The sequence below is a fragment of the Lissotriton vulgaris genome, chromosome 6, assembly GCF_964263255.1.
Source record: "Lissotriton vulgaris chromosome 6, aLisVul1.2, whole genome shotgun sequence".
Classification (NCBI taxonomy): Eukaryota; Metazoa; Chordata; class Amphibia; order Caudata; family Salamandridae; genus Lissotriton; species Lissotriton vulgaris.
In genome coordinates this window covers 697363973-697381138 of record NC_141694.1, presented here as the reverse complement: position 1 = coordinate 697381138, position 17166 = coordinate 697363973, and the positions used below count along the sequence as shown (strand labels likewise).

The window sequence follows — 17166 nt, the reverse complement described above, 5'->3', positions numbered from 1 at the left end:
GAGATTTGATCCCAGTTATCCCTATAATTTAAATTTTAACATATTCCATCAGTTATTTAATGTTTGTGGTACACTTTCGACTGATGGCAGATTGATCCAAGCGATACCAAAGGGGATGATGGACGAAGTGTTTGAGCAAATCAAACACTCACCCCCAGTCAACTGATATGGGTTTAATCCGTCATCATTCTTTAGCTCACTCCACCACCCCAGTTCAGACATGGCCATTTGCAAATTAGTCTAACCCTGTGCCTCATGGGAACAGTCCTGCCCGAACTGCCAAGCTATGTCTTCCCTGGACCGGAAACAAGCATCCTGGGACCGGTTTCGGATTCATAATCCTCATCAGCCAGGCTATATTGAATCCAGTGGCAAAGTGAGCAAGGGACCCACGTCTGGACATACCCTGCCAACTCAGGGCGAACAAAGCAATACCAAAGGGGATGATGGACAGATTGATCCAGCCAACTCAGGGCGAACAAAGCAATACCAAAGGGGATGATGGACAGATTGATCCAGCCAGGGTTTGAGCTCTTTAGACTTTCCGTACTAGTTGTCTTTCTCTGTCTATCGACCTTTCCTTTGATAATATTTGATTGTTACTTTGTTGCCATTTTTCCTTCGATTGGCTCCGAGTTGTTTATTTTCTGTATATTGTATAATGTGTTCAGAGCTTTGAGCGTAGCCTCTAATTTGTGTAGGTTTCAAATGAATTCTGATTGGTTGTGATGTGAGTAGTGTGAAAAGTGTTTCTTGTCTGACTTTCAGTAGCACGTCGCTGGGGGGCCAAGTGTCTACATGATTTCGTGTGTAAGTTTTTTTACTTGCTTAATGACTATTCTATTATTATAAATATGTTTAGACTACTTTTAGTGTAGACCCTGCGACAGTCTTTTTTTCTCCTTGTTCTTTTATTAAATCCTTTCTTGTCTGTTCTTTATATTTGATGTTATTTACTTGAGTTCATACATTCAAAACTCCCATACCCTATTTTCATTGATCCTTCAGAGTTGAATATGCTTATTGACTTTCTTTTACATCTGGCAAGAGGCCGCTTTAGCTGTCTTGTAGAGATAATGTAGTCTATGCAGAGGGGCAAATTGCTGTCCTCCTCTACAATTAGCTGTTGCAAGTGTCTTTCCTTGTATTGCTTTGCCCTCGATCAGCCACTAGTTGATTATTACTGCCGATCTTGATGTATGGACTTTTCCCATTGCTCAGGAATCTGTTTTGTGCAACAGTCAGTTGAGTCTGCTTGGGGTAAGTATGCACATCTTGGAGGTAAAAAACGCCCAAGCCAGACAACTGTTGGTAAGCCCCTTCATACTCCTACTCCACTCTGTGTGTAGCTAATCGCCAACTTCTCACACTGCTGCGCATCATATGGGGGTTCTTGTAGTAAGCTGTACCACCAGCTACTCAAACAATTACTCCCAGCACCATCAGTAATTTCACTGTAGTGACCAGTAATACAGGTGTGGCGACAAAACTCAGGCTGGTAACTCTACCTTTTTCCGCTGTTCAGTGGTCTCTTAATCCAAAGTACAGAATGTTGCCATGGGTTGAGACACCTTTTTTCTTTTTTTAAATGTCTCAATGTGATTTCAAGACTGAAATTGCACATCTCAAAATACTGAAGCTGGCTGAATATTGGCTTTCAGCACACCTCCCAGATCGCATTTCCTGGATGTTGGGTGGTAATCTGGTTGCCCACAGAGACCTTACGATAGGAAGGTGCCTTTCAACGTTCAGTCTGGAAAGGATACGTGAAATGTTGAACATGACATAAATATACAGCTTCTATTGCCTCTGCTTTTCAGTGTTTCAGAGAAGGTCCTTTGCTGTGTTAGACAAGAACTGTCTGTGATGCTGTATTTAAGCTTCTTTCAAACAGTAGAGTTTGTGTGCGAACAGCACCTTTCTTAATTCGTGCTGCAGCTGCTGCATGATTATCGTGGATATGCAGGAACTGAGCCCATGAATAAATGTCCTGTATACATGTTCTAAGAATCCTTCTGTTTTGTTGGATATATTGGATGGATGACCTGTTCCATATTTAGTTTGCTTTGGTTTCCTTTAATGTGTTTAGCTTTTATCTGTGTGTGTTTGTGCCTGTCCTGTTGTCTGGATGAGCATGTCTCCCAGCCTGTATATTCACTGTGCCTTCTGTAATATCTGCATGTATGTATACGATTTTTGTGGCTGTAGTGTTGTGCATTACCTCTACCAAAGGTAGATCTCTTGGCTTAGTCAATGCTTGCATTTAGTTACCTTGGGTCAGAAACCTGATGCTGTGAAGTTCATGAAAACTCACATTTTCCCCAACCTAGTCGTAGTTTGATTTGCTGAGTTGCGCTTTTATTGTTTTTAAATTAGTGAACATCAAGATCTTCTGAAGCAAATTCAAGATACTCCAAATAATGATGTTCGTGAAGACCTTGAGCGTGAACTGGACTGCCTTACAAAGCAAATGGAGACCAAAGGAGAGCAAATTATGAAATTGAAAAAGCATCAAGCCAACGTAAGAACAACATTTCTTGATCCGTTGATTCAGTTAATGTAATGAATGTAATTCCAAACTGCAATTTAGTTCCCACGTCACCTCGTTATTACAGTGTGAAATCCTGTAGTACGTTTTCTATCAGAAATTCTTTGCTTTAGAGTATGTTCCCAGATTCATTTCCTACAGTGAATAATCTAAGAAGCAGCATACCATATTTTCTCCAGTATTCTTCTAAAGTTTCACTTGTAGAATATTGGGTTTTCCATTGCCCAAGTGGTCTCAGTCAGTCATTTTGAAGATCTAAAGTTGATAGACCACTGTGGTTATCACTCTTTGCATTGGGGGAGCACCAACAACATGTTACAAGGGTGGCCTTTTCTCAACCCTGTTCCCCACATCACTCTGACAACGGGCACATACCTCAGACTGGACTGAACACTTGCAGGATCTCACAGTACAATGTCTTTGGGATGCCAAACTCCAGAATCTCCACAACAACAACCTAGAACATCAATATGTTCACCATGCATTGAAAGCATTCGTACATCACCTGATTTTATTTATTTATTGAGCTTATAGAGCGCGACAGCTACCCAAAAGGGTTTCCCGGCACTAAATACCTGATATGCAAGGTGGTCCTAGTCCAGACGGACCATGACAGCCATGTATTCTCTACAAAAACAAGATGAGGGGAACATTATCTGCAGTTATCGCACCTATCTCAGACCATTTAGCGCTGGGCTCTATATCACAACATTAATCTGGTAGCGGAACTCCTCCCAGGAGCAGACAACAATATTGTCGACCTGCAGGATGTGGCAATAAGCCCACAAGTGGGAACACCACCCCCAAGCCCTCGTCCCTTAGTTCCACACGTGGGAGTTCCCTCAAATAGATCTGTTTTCAACCTCAGACCTTGCCAAACGCCCAGACTTCGCCTCCAGGTTCCTTCACCCACTATCCAAGGGCAATGTTCTGTGGATGAACTGGTCAGGGATATTTTCCTACGCTTTTCAGTCTTTCCCTCTCCTTTCATTTCCAGTTCAGAATCTCCGGCCAACATCTCACACTCATACTAGTGGCTCCCACATGGACCGGTCGGCCATGGTTCACAATCCTGCTAGACCTCATTAGTTCTCCAAGAAAAGCTTATCATCAGGTCCCCCGACCCATATTGTATCTAATATATACAAACTGTCAATGAAATACCGGGAAAACTTCCACACTAAAGCTTGGCTAGCATGGCAGACTGACTTGGGCATGCAACTAGATGATGCTACGTGGAGATACTGTTGTGAGAGCACAAGGCGTATTTCCCTAAATGGTAGACACAGCCTGATTCACTTTAAGTTTCTGAACAGGGTTTACTATATGCCCGAACGGCTATGCAGATATGGTTTGCGGGACACGGCAGTGTGTGAACACTGCGGTGAACGCATAGCAGATTTTTTGCACTTAGCCTGGATATGCCCACATTTTCTGGGTATTGGTCTTTAAAGAACTAGGTAACATTACAGAAACAACACTCACACCTACTCCCATGTTAGCTTTATTGGGGGTTTCCAGGTCTTTGCCGAAAGCGGTCAGGAGACTGGTAGACGGGGGTCTGCTGATAGCTAGGTGCAGAGTTGCAATATGCAGGTCAAAGGGCCCGATACCCACCATTCCTGAATGGTCTAGGGACATGATGTACTGCAGCACACAGACTGAGTGCTATAGCGAACTTCTCGCCCGTGCAGTCGCCCCCAAAATTTCTGGGCATTGTACACAACATACTTAGCGACTAAGGAGACTGAGAGCGTTGACGTTTCTGCACAAGTGGATGAGGGTTCTGTGGCTACAGGGTAGTGATATGTTACTTGTTGGTAATATCAAGGTTAGATGGATTGCTGATTTAGTTACTGTTGAGAGAGTGAGTAGAGGAGGAGAAAGGCAGCAGTATGCTATGATAAGAGCTGTAAGCAATGTAAAACTGAAGACTACATTATGAAGTGAAAATTTGTTGCTCCTATGGTAAATGAACATTGCAGGACTTAACCGAGTTTGCCAGACCGTGATATTGTTTTTCTGTGCTTGTTTAATGCCTAGGCTGCCAAATGTACCAAATGTGATTGTCTTCTTGTTCTTTAAGAAAATGTTAATAAAGTTTTAATTTAAAAAAAAAAGCTTCTTATCAGGCCGGACCTTCTCACACAGAACTATGGAGAAATTGGGCACCCAGATCCCAAGGCCCTCCACCTGGCAATCTGTCTTCTGAAGGCCATTGAATTTGATTTCCTTCATTTCCTGCCTGAATGCATGACCAGTCTCAAAGAAGCCCGTAGGCCTACCAGTAGAGCATGCTACACAGCGAAATGGAAAATATTTGTTTGCTATTGTCATACTAAACCAATTAATCCATTCATTGCCACAGTACAAAACATTGTTTGTTACCTGCTGCATTTACAGGCCTCTGGGCTCGCATTCACTTCCATAGGATTGCATCTTGCTGTAATAGCTGCCTATCTGCAGAATAGACAACACCTCTCTTTATTCAAAATACCAGTCATTGAAGCATTCATGGAAGGACTTCAGAGTGATTCCACTGTGGGTTCCATCTGCAACTTCTTGGAATCTTAACATGGTTCTCAAAGGACTGATGGGTTCTCCTTTCAAACCCCTACATACTTGCCCCCTTCAATTTATTTCTTGGAAAGTGCCATTTTTAATTGCCATTTCCTCACTTCATGTTAGTCAGCTCCAAGCATTAACTTTGGAAGAACCTTTCGTCCAACTCCACAGGTACAGTGTGGTTCTTCGCACCAACCCCAAATTCCTTGCAAAGGTTATCTACCACTTTCACCTCAATCAATCGAGTTGCCAATTTTTCCCTGAAACCTGACTCTGTTGCGGAAATGGCTCTTCATACAGTAGTCGTCAAAAGAGCACTACATGCTCTACTCCACACACCTTCACTAAACATTATTGTGCAGATGTTTCAGCATGCCTACAAGTTAATGTAGGTTAGACAGTGCTACATACTCTTTCAAACAACTGCAACACCAACAGGTTAGCCACTGCTTTTATGGGGCACTGCTTTAGTCTATGCAAAGCATATGTATCTACAGCCACACTTGCCTCGAACGGATTGTGTTACTTACCCTGTAAGCATCTGTTTGTGGCATGTAGTGCTGTACATTCACTTGCACCCACGCTCCTCCCCGGACATCTGTGGCTATTGCAGTTTCTCCTTTACCTTTTCATATGCACAGACATCTCTTTACTTACACTTACTTTACACTCCATTCTCCACTACCTGCGGGAAAACAATCTAACAATGGAGTAGATACCCCATGCGCTTTATCTCTAGGAGGAGGACTCACTCGAACTGATGACTAGAAAGACTACTTAAAAAAGAAACAACTTGCACACATCTGGACCGAACACTAGATGGCAGAGCATGTGGATCTACAGCTCTACATGCCACAAATAGATGTATACAGGGAAAGTAACATAATCCTTCTTGAGCAACCTAACATGGGCAGACATTAGCCCTTAGAAAAATATTTACTGAGCATATTAGTTGTAATGTTGGGTAAATGCATCACTGCTGAATGGAATTAGACAAATAGCTCAGCAATGGAGAATTAAAGTGAAGGAAATAAGAAATGGAGAGCATCCCCAACAGTTTGCTTCATCTCCTCACTGTTTAATGAAAGATTGTGCCAATATGACAGACATATGGACATGAACTGGTGGGATGGAGAAGAGCTGCTCATGTGGAAGTCAAATTCACTTAAAGCACATCAGTTTCCCCAACCCATTATTCCACACCTGTTTCCTAAAATGAACTGACTCCTTTTATGGAAGTCTGGCTTGGTTGCCAGGATACTAAAACATGATATAGACATACCCACCCACTTCCTTTACTTCCTAACCCGTCTACAATCTGTTCCTGTAGCGACACCTAAAGATGTTGGTGAGGTAGATTTCTGGACTTCCTGATTTAAGATTGGCTTTCAGGTTTAGCTGTGGAGCTCCTGAGATGCCTGAGCTTCAGGAAAGCTTCGTGGCTGCCGTTTTTCTTGAGCAAACTCAGTTCATTGGTTCATGGAAACAAAACTGGATACTCTTTGCACTCTTTGCCAGCAGGACTTTCAAGATAACATGGACTTGAAGAAGCTGTTTTATAAACTGATAATTCTCTTACACTCTTGTCTCCTACTAGAGTGTTTCTGATGTATATTCTTAAGAGCTAAAAACACCAGTTTTTTTCCCTTCAAGACCTACTTAAACCCCCCTTCAGGTTTTTTTTTTTTTATTGCCTTGCCTGATGATGTGGAATTTTGCCTTCTGGCAGTGCAGTCTGCTCATTGTAGACTATTTGAAATTGACTGTTACCACCTCTAGATGTAGTTCTTACTCTGTCGGGTGCTGTGACCTCAAAAGTATTTTTCCCGAGCAGTAGTTTGCAGGATATTCTTACAGTGGTACATTGTCCACAAGCATTTACTTCTAAAACCTTCTGTTTTGGACAATTCCAAGCCTTGCTGCACGCACATTTTAGGGAAGTAGGATTAATTCAGTGAATATGTACTGCCATGGAATTTCTGCTTCCCACACAGCATAACCCACACATTCTGATATTACAAACCAGTCCAAGCAGTTACATGTTGCGCCTGCTTTTTTAGGTCGAGCCTATCCCATTCCACAAGGAATGGATAGGGTCGAATTCTAGTGGCAAAAATAGGTTCTCAAACCATCGGAGGATTTAAGACCGTTCACGTGGGTCACGTTGACACAAGCACGTGCATTTCCCCACATCAAAGCAATCAGCCTCCCTCCCACAAGCTTCCCCAGCGTTCGCAGTGCGCACTGGCCTCACTTCTCCTTCCCCCTAATTGCTTTTTTTCACAGCCGCTAGGCCGTGAGCTACATCAAAGGGTTCGGCTCCTCGCCCCCTTCTTCACGGACACTTCTCAGGCCACCAGCCTGCCCAATACTTGTTTTCCATTAAAAGCACTGCACTGCACTGCACTGTCCATCTCCAGCGCAGTCCAGCACACATCAGCCCGGGCCCGCACACACACGTCCTTCTTGTGCCATGTCAATCAAAAATGATATCTGCAAATTGTAACACTTTAAGTCCGTTGTTTCGTTTTACATAACTTGTGGGAGACTGCGACATTAGTCTGTGTTCGTGAATTTCTATGTTCTCGGGCTTCCTTTGAAAGAGGTTGAGCTTGTTTTGGGCTTATTTTCGAATTGGTTGCGCTTGTTTGGGCAAGCAGACCTGGCAACTTCAGCAACATTTGTCTGCGTTCCATGGGCGCTACTCGGGCCCAGTGGCTACTGGGAATGTTAGTCTAAGGATTAGCAACGTGGCGTCACTTGCTCCGAAATGAAACGGGAGCAGAGACTACAACACCTGCCATGCCTTACTATGTGTAGCTTGGAAAGAGAGTGATAGCAAAGCTGTAGATTTGAAGGATTTACAGTTGACCGTTAAGCATAACATAAGAAAACAATCTTGATGGAGTCCAGGGATTCAGACACGGAGCACTCCTTGGAGGAGTATCAGCGAGACCTTAGAGGTGAGGAGAGGGAAGTGCGTTTTGCACACTGAATACTTCCGCAAAGGCGGCATTTTTAAACTGTCTATGAGAAGGAAGTGAAAGTGATGTAGCTTGTCCGAACAACACTAGAGCAGTACTGGGGCTTTTTCAAAGGGTCGTGATCTGGACATGTAAAATGACTTGCGTACTTGCACTGTGCACAATAAGTGTGACGCTATTTTTTTAAGCACAAAATCCGTGACACAGCCAAGGCTTCTGTTTCGTTATAAGTACCTCCACATATGAACCTTGTTTCAAATCTCACAAAGCATACTCGCACATGATTTTAAGCACGTTAAGCTTGTTATACCAGGCCACATTTACAGCTGTCTAGTTTACATGGTTTCTTTTGTATTGAGGTGAGAAAGGAATGACTCTGTCACTTACCGATAATATAATTACTCTTAGTCTATGTCTCCTCCTTGTCACATTCATAATGAGTTGCGTGCAACTAGACTTAAACTTGGGGAGAGGGGCCGGTTTGGGGGCTGTTCAGGGAGCTAATATTCCAATTCAAGGAGGCAGGGCTAACACTTCAAACAATTGGGCAGAGCAATCCATAGATGCAATATAAGAAAACAGAGCAATAAAATGTACATTTTGAAAATGTTTATAGTATACTGACAGAAGTCTTTAACAAGGGAAATGGGTGATTTGACAACTAAAAGGTAGCTTCTACAGATTTCAATAAAAAATAAGTCCAGAACCAGTTTTCACAGTTAGTTGAAGCCTTCGGCCTTTTTTGACGATTCTCCCAAAATTCAGGTAATTAATTGGCAAAGAGCTCATGAAATATTTGTAATTCCATTTACAGAAAGAATCGCCTGCCTATTGATCAAAAGTATGTTGTGCAGTCTGCTCATCGGGAGAATGGTACAAATGTTTGTCTGAGGCTGCGCACACACTTGCCTGAAAATATTGAGTTTACTGGGTTAATGTACCTGATATAGGAATGTGTCACTACCAAGTCTAGTGCATCTCCCGTTCCTCCTGAGCTTGAATAAGTGAATACCAATTAGTTGGCAATATCACCTTCTGTTAATTATTCTCTCAGGAATCTGTGCTATTATAAAATAGTTTTTGTTAGCCCCCCCTCATCGAGCAATTCTCATGTGAGATGACTGAGCTATAGCCATTCAGGAAGCCACCAGGTCCAAAGAGTTGCGAAAAATGTAATTGCCTTGGAATCATTTTAAAAAGCTCCACACAAAATAGCAGACAGTGGGATTACCCAATATCCAATTAAAGTAAAAAGCAGGTTAGCAATTATAGAATATGTGTACTTTAAGTACTGGTAATACATAGTGTTGCTTAAGAAATTGATAACATTTACAAAAGAAAGCAAAGTGGATCAAGGTCATAACAGAAGTTCATCACAAGGGCAGGTCAATAAAGAGTCTTATGCTACCCAAGCCAAATCTGGTCAACAGTTCTCTTTCCCAGTAGTTTTAAACTAAGGCCAGGTAGGGCTCTGTGGCAGCAGTTTTTTTTAAACTGCATATTCTTGTAAGATTAGCTTTTAAAGTTCTTTCTCCTTTCTATTCACATTTATTAAAGTCATGGACATCCTTTTTTACCCTTTGCCTTTCACACTTGGTAAACTGTTCGGCCAACATAAACACTCTGGTGCAATAAAGCTTGAGCCCCCCCCCCCTTGCAAGGTACGTGAAGGGGCCCACTCTGGACTCAATCAGAAGCTCTACAGCCAGAGTATTGTGCTAAGGTGGCTTCTCGAAGCTTTGGGCCCTCACACCACTGGGACTGCGGGGCCTTTGTTACTCCACTGCTTAAAAAATTCCGGTCTGCCGATGGTTTCAGCATGCCCACTAAGAAGCTACATAGATGCTTTCTAATGCTATAAAAAAGTGCCTTGCTTGTTGTGCCCTTCTGCCCTCTGTTAGACTCGTTTTTCCCTTGTTTTTCTGCCCTTCTGCCCTCTGTTAGACTCGGTTTTTGTGCCTTTCTGCCCTCTACATCACCACATCATCACTCGGCGCCACCCCAGCATCACTCGGCGCCACCCCAGCATCACTCGGCGCCACCCCAGCATCACTCGGCGCCACCCCAGCATCACTCGGCGCCACCCCAGCATCACTCGGCGCCACCCCAGCATCACTCGGCGCCACCTCAGCACCACCTCAGCACCACCTCAGCACCACCTCAGCACCACCTCAGCACCACCACAGCACCACCACAGCATCGCTCAGCGCAACCCCAGGTTATAGGTGTCACATTTGCTAAAGTTATAACTATTGGCATTGTAAATGACAAAGCTATTAATTTAGCTATTTTCAAAACCAACACATAAATAAAAAAAATTGTCATTTTCAAGACCAATAGCTCAAACTTTCCTAATGCGAGACCTATTGCATTGGCAAATGCTTGTTAACTGTCTGCTAGGTATCAGTGGCAATTCATCACTTGTGAATTACTGCCAGTGCTATTCCTCTGTAGGTAGAATCTACACCTTAGCTTTGTCTCAAACCATATCGCCTTCCACTAACCATACACTTTTAAATGCTGCCTTTGTCCTACTTTCTATTTCCTATTCTTTTATGTGGAATCTGCCCATGGGTTAAAGATCAGAGAGACGGGAGGTAGGTTACAGATACTGTCACAAATACACAGTTACTTCTAGTCTGTAAGCTGACTTGTTGGCAGCAGTCCCCTACTCACTATTTCTTCGGTCAGAACTCGCCTTCTTTTTGTGCACTCCTGGAGGAGAAGGCATCACTAACCCTATTGATAGTCCATTTCTGCTCTCTACTTGGTTATATAACAGAATTACCAGGATGATAATTTTCTCTATTTATGTCATGCTTGTTTTCCCCACTACAATATTCCAAGTTGTGCATATATTTAAGCTCCACTCCCTGGCGTATTTTGAGTGAGTCTGCACTCACTCAACATGTGCAGAGCATAGTTGAGCAGCAAGCCTTAGGAAAATCCATGAGAAAATGTTTATACACCAATTCCATGTACAATAAGTCATCAACAATTGGCTTCTTTTTAAGTAATTTTTTGAAAACCATTATTGAAGTTATTTTTCTTTTTCAGATCCTTAAATAGCCATTGATTGTCCTGGGTGCAGAACCAGTGGTTGTCTAGGGCTTTACCCACACTCTGACCTCCCCTGCCAGGGTGTCTCATTTATGCTTTGGACTCTCACCCTTTCTTAGACCCCCTGCTTTGAGATGACCATAATGATGTGCTGGGTTTTCCTATTCCATTTACTACTAAAATCCATGTCATATGTTCTTCATAAATAATTGTACTTGGTTGCATTTTCCTTAGTTAGTGTGCCATTTTTTTCGTCCTTCTCAGATCGTCGTTATGCAACATGTGGGTATTTCCCTTTCTCTTTTCGTTCTCATCTTGCTTCTCCATTCGCGACTTCCTGTCCTGACTTGGCAGTAGGCCCATATGCTAATGGTGAATTAAGTTTGTGAAGTCTCTGGCAGGGCCACTGCTAAATTTTGACACTTCCACATCTCCCCTTACCTTTGTTCCCCACAGTTTGTTTTATCCTTTCCATCTGGTGTGCTTCATTTGGACCCTTCCCTTGTCCTGTTGCAAGCTCCCGAGGGCTGATACATGCATTCTGGCCCCACACGTTGTGCCTGCCATATCTGAAAGAAACTATTAGGTTCGAGGCATGTGGGCTGCTGAATTCATATCTGTGCATAGATCGCCGCCTAGTGTTGGGTCCGTATGATTGCACATTGTTGTCCTGGAAGAGTCTTCGAAGTATCACAAGATAGGTGGCTCCTCCCCTGGACTACAGTGTGCATGGGCATCCTCTCCATCCTCAGATTGTTTTTTTCCGCCATTGGGTTCGGATGTACTTTCTCGACTCCAGTTCGGAAACTTTGTATTAACTCTTTACTAAGGCCAAAAGGCCTTCGGGGCGTCGGTATTGTCTCGTTTGGTGCCTATTTCTTCTCCAGTTCTTCGAACCGGACGTCGAAAGTGGTTTTTCACTTTCGACACCAAAGGCCCAAACTACGACGACGATGGATCGGAGCCCGTTCAAACGATGCCCCGTCTGCAATTCAAAATACCCCCACATTGATGTGCACCCAGTGTGCAATAAATGTTTATCCCCAGAGCACTACGAGGCCAGCTGTATGGCCTGCTCGAAGTTCCGCTCCAAGAAGACGCTTCGAGTTCGACGCGCAGCAAGACAGTCAGCGCAGAAGTCGGTGCCCGAGCCGGTCAACATCTTCGAGGCCGGTGATGAAGAAGGCGCCGACTAAGAAGAAGAAGATCCTGACGAGCAATCGGACCCAGCGTCGGAGCATGACTCCAACTTCGAGGTGGACGAGCAAGATGAAGAATACGTCCACGAAGAAGACGTCGTCGAGGTAGGGGACGACTATGAGGCCATCGGGGCCGTCGATGACGACTCCAGTGATGAGCCAGGCCCAACCGCAGTAGCGGGGCCTACTACTGACAATACGCTCCCTACGGCTCAGGTCGAAGCATCGCCGAAAGGCCTTAGCCAAGATCTTCATCCACATTCTATAGCCCCGCGTCCAAGCCAGGCTAAGAATACTTCGAAGGAGCCATCGGTCGATCTTTCAAAATCAAAACCGAAACCTACAGAGCCAAAATCGAAACCGAAACTACTTAAAGTGGTCGTCGGATCGACGTTGACGCCAGTCAAGTCAAAGACTATCGGCGACCCTTCGGCGTCGAAAAGGGCAGTCGCCTCGAAGACTGGGGCGTCGAAGCCAAGCTCTACCGTCAAGCACGTAACCTCGACGCAGTCGGCGTCGACGTCGGCGCCCAAACATGGCGACAAGACCAAAGGCCTCCAGACCAAGAAGGCTGTTGAGCCGAAGATTTCAGCGCTCAAACCGCTACTAAGCAAACAACTCGAGTCGAAGACCAAAGCCGACCCGAAACAGCAAGTGGCATCGACGCCCAAGGCCGTGCATGCTACGCACCGGGAGATCGAGTCGACGCAATCAAGCAAACATGCTACTGAGTCGCCGAAGCAGATCGGATCGACCACTACGGCAAGCTCCAAAAAGGTCGGCCACCCTCCAATTAAATTCGGTCTGCTACCAACGGCTCGAGCCAAGCATGTCGAACACCACAAAGGCACAGACCCATCCAAAACGTTGTCCGCGCCTTTAAAGCCCACCCCTGAAGGGGTTGTGTTCCTAGAACCCTCGTACGACAACCAGTCGAAACTCTTCATCGACTCGGAATCTGGCAGGCTCACCATCCATAAAAGGAAGATTGTACCTAAACATCCCTTGAAGGCTTATAAAATCCCTCTTAAATGGAAGAAGGACTCGGCCACCTCACAAGTTCTCTATGAACACGTTGACAGCTATTCACAGCAGATGGCATATTCTCCAGCACAAAGCGAGGAGGACATTGGTGATGAATATGGTCAGGAGGCCTTCACTTATCACGCTGACACTGATCAGGAGGAACCTCGGCAATGGTCTGATGTTGTAGATCAAACTGTAGATCCTGATGATCCACAAGCTGCACCGGACGCTCAGTCCTACAACGTCAAAACTTCGCCTACTGAAGACACGGCGGCGTTTAATGCTTTGATTGAAAGGGCTGCCCTCAACCATGACGTGGAAATGCGCGCAGAACTTGTGGAAGAAGATTTCTTATTTGATACTTTCTCCACCTCTGAAAGATCGACTAAGACTTTGCCTATGCTAAAGGGGGTCCTCAAGCATGCTGCGGACATTTTCAAAGAGCCCACGAAAGCAAGGGTTATCAACCCAAGGATTGAAAAAAAATATAGGCCTGCTCCAGTGGACCCCACCTATATCAAAGGCCAGCTCCCATTGGACTCCCTCGTAGTGGCCAATGCTCGTAAGAGGGCAAACTCGCAAACAAGTGGTGGCGCTCCTCCTCCAGACAAAGAATCAAAGATCTTGGAGGCGTCAGGAAAGTGATTGGCAGCACAGGCTGCTAATATTTGGAGGATTTCAAATACACAGGCCCTATTGGCTAGATACGATAGGGCTCACTACGACACACTAGAACAGTTGTTGCAACACCTGCCTGATGTTTACAAAGAGGGAGCAGAAATGATCATACAGGAGGGAAAGTTAATTTCTAATGCATCCATCAAATGCGCACTGGATGCGGCAGACACGGCAGCTAGGGCCATTAACACTAGTGTAATGTTAAGACGTCACGCATGGCTCCGCATCTCTGGGTTTAAACCCGAGATTCAGACAAATTTGCTCAACCAGCCGGTTAACCCAGACTTCCTTTTTGGTCCCGAGGTAGATACAACCCTCGAAAAAATTAAAAAGGACACTAAGACAGCGAAATCCATGGGAGCTCTGCAGTCACAGCAGTTTCGGGGCAGTTCCTTTCATCGCTCCGGTAATAGGGGAGCCTCTAGAGGACAGGCTTTACAGCAAGCCCAGTACAGCAAAGGGAACACGCAATCCACCTACACAAAGAATACCAGGGGTGGATACCGTGGAAACAGCGCCAAGGGCAGAGGTCGGGGCAATAACAATGCCAGATCCTCCGCTCCCAACAAACAGTGATGCCTTGTCACTGCCCCCCGACCATCTAACACCTGTCGGGGGAAGACTCCAGCAGTTCCTGCCAGTCTGGGAAGGCATTACCACTGACAGGTGGGTCAGACAACTTATCCAATACGGCTATTGTCTGGAACTAACCTCCACCCCCCCGCCCCCCACCTACCCCCAAGGCACCGTCCTATGTCCGCAGAGCACATGCACTTATTGCAGCAAGAAGTACTCTCCATGCTGCAAAAAGGGGCAATAGAGCTTGTGCCTGCAGAAGAACGAGGTACAGGAGTGTACTCTCTGTACTTCTTAATCCCAAAAAAGGACGGTTTCCTGCGGCCCATTCTAGACCTCAGACCCCTCAACCAATACATACTTTCAGAACACTTTCATATGTTAACCTTACAGCAGGTCCTGCCGTTGCTCAGTCAGGGCGACTTCCTAGCGACCCTGGACCTCAAGGATGCATATTTCCACATTCCCATTCACCCAAGTCACAAGAAATATCTCGGGTTCACCATCAACAATCTGCATTACCAATTCAAGGTCCTGCCTTTTGGGGTCACCACTGCCCCCAGAGTGTTCACCAAGTGCTTAGCGACTGTGGCTGCGCACCTTCGCAGACAACACATTCATGTCTATCCCTACCTGGACGACTGGCTTGTTCAAGCAAAGTCAGCCCAGCAGTGTGCCAGCCACATGTCACGCACAATTCACCTCCTTCACAGTCTAGGGTTCTCACTCAACTACGCAAAGTCGCACCTGCAGCCCGCCCATGTGCAACAGTACCTAGGGGCAACGTTGAAGACTCTGACAGCAACAGCGCAGCCAAATTCTGCCAGAGTCAACAGCATGCAGCTGCTCCTTCGGAGGTTCAGGCCTCAACAATCACTCACAGCGCAAGTGTTCATGCAGCTGATCGGTATGATGGCCTCGTTCATATTCATAGTCCCGCACGCGAGGCTGCTCATGCGTCCCCTTCAAGAATGCTTAGCACGACAGTGGAACCAGGCCCATGGGCATCTAAAAGACCTAGTGTTGGTGACCGGTCGTGCATACAACTCTGTGCATTGGTGGTATCCACAAAACCTTTGCAAGGGACGACCGTTCCAAGAGCCTGTCCCACAGATAGTGCTAACGACGGACACATCTCTCCAGGGTTGGGGAGCGCATGTTCTCCATTACACTGTGCAGGGACTATGGACGGCACAGCAACAAAAGATGCATATCAATCTTTTGGAGCTGATGGCGATCTTCATGGCACTAAAAGCGTTCAAGTTGCACTTGTGCAACAAGGTCGTGTTGATCCGGACGGACAACATGACTGCCATGTATTACATCCAGAAACAGGGAGGCACACACTCCCCGCAGCTATCTCACCTAGCCCAGAGCATGTGGAAGTGGGCCATTCAGAGGAACATCATCCTCATGGCGGAACATCTCCCGGGCGTAGACAACCAGATGGCGGACCTGCTCAGCAGGCACAGTCATCAGATGCACGAGTGGGAGATTCACCCCTCGGTGCTCCAACCATACTTCCAGCAGTGGGGTCATCCAGAGATCGACCTCTTCGCCACAAAAGAGAACGCAAAATGCCAAAGCTTCGCCGCCAGGTTCCCACACCCGCAGTCTCAGGGCAATGCGATATGGATGAACTGGTCAGGCAGATTTGCGTACGCTTTTCCCCCAGCCCCACTCATACCGCTGGTGGCGCGCAAACTGCGGAAGCACTCCATGACGCTCATCCTGGTTGCTCCAACGTGGGCACGGCAAGCTTGGTACACCACGTTCCTGGAACTTTCGGTGGTGCCTCACCAACGGCTGCGCCTCACTCCCAGCCTCCTCACTCAAAGCCATGGAGACATTCAGCACCCAGATCCGCAACAGTTGAGCCTAGCGATTTGGCTTCTGAGGTCATAGTTTGGCTACCTCAACTTGCCCCCCGAGTGTATGAACATCATCAAAGAGGCAAGGCGACCTAAAACTAGGGCGTGCTATGCTGCCAAATGGAAACGTTTTGTCATATACTGTTCCAACAATGACATTAATCCGCTAGATGCGTCCACGCAAAACATCATATGTTACTTGCTGCATCTATATCAATGCAATCTAGCGTATAGTTCCATTAGGATACATTTGGCTGCCATGGCCGCTTATCTTCAAAACAGGCAGCACCTTTCCCTCTTCAGGGTGCCTGCCATTAAAGCCTTCTTGGAAGGCCTTAAAAGAGTAATCCCTCCCAGACACCCTCCTTCGCCTGTCTGGAATCTAAACATCGTTCTCACCAGACTCATGGGGCCCCCCTTTGAGCCTCTTCATTCTTGTGAGATACAGTTTCTTACATGGAAAGTGGCTTTTCTGATAGCCATCACATCGCTACGAAGAGTCAGTGAGCTTCAAGCCCTGACAATTCAAGAGCCCTACCTACAAATTCATGCTAATAGGGTTGTGCTGCGCACCAACCCCAAGTTCATGCCAAAGGTGATCTTGCAGTTCCACATTAATCAAAACATAGAACTGCCAGTTTTCTTTCCAAACCCAGATT

At 45.6% G+C, this 17166-nt stretch overlaps 1 protein-coding gene across 4 annotated transcripts in view; it reads left to right on the top strand.

The window, feature by feature from the left end:
• The window catches only part of CEP57L1 (centrosomal protein 57 like 1), a 139877-nt gene that overhangs the window by 112475 nt on the left and 10236 nt on the right, over window positions 1-17166 (top strand). For all 4 annotated transcript variants that reach the window (XM_086926677.1, XM_086926674.1, XM_086926676.1 and 1 more), the window contains one exon: window positions 2377-2521. In XM_086926677.1, coding sequence (XP_086782803.1) covers window positions 2377-2521 — 145 coding nt within the window. The remainder of the gene's footprint in view (window positions 1-2376; window positions 2522-17166) is intronic.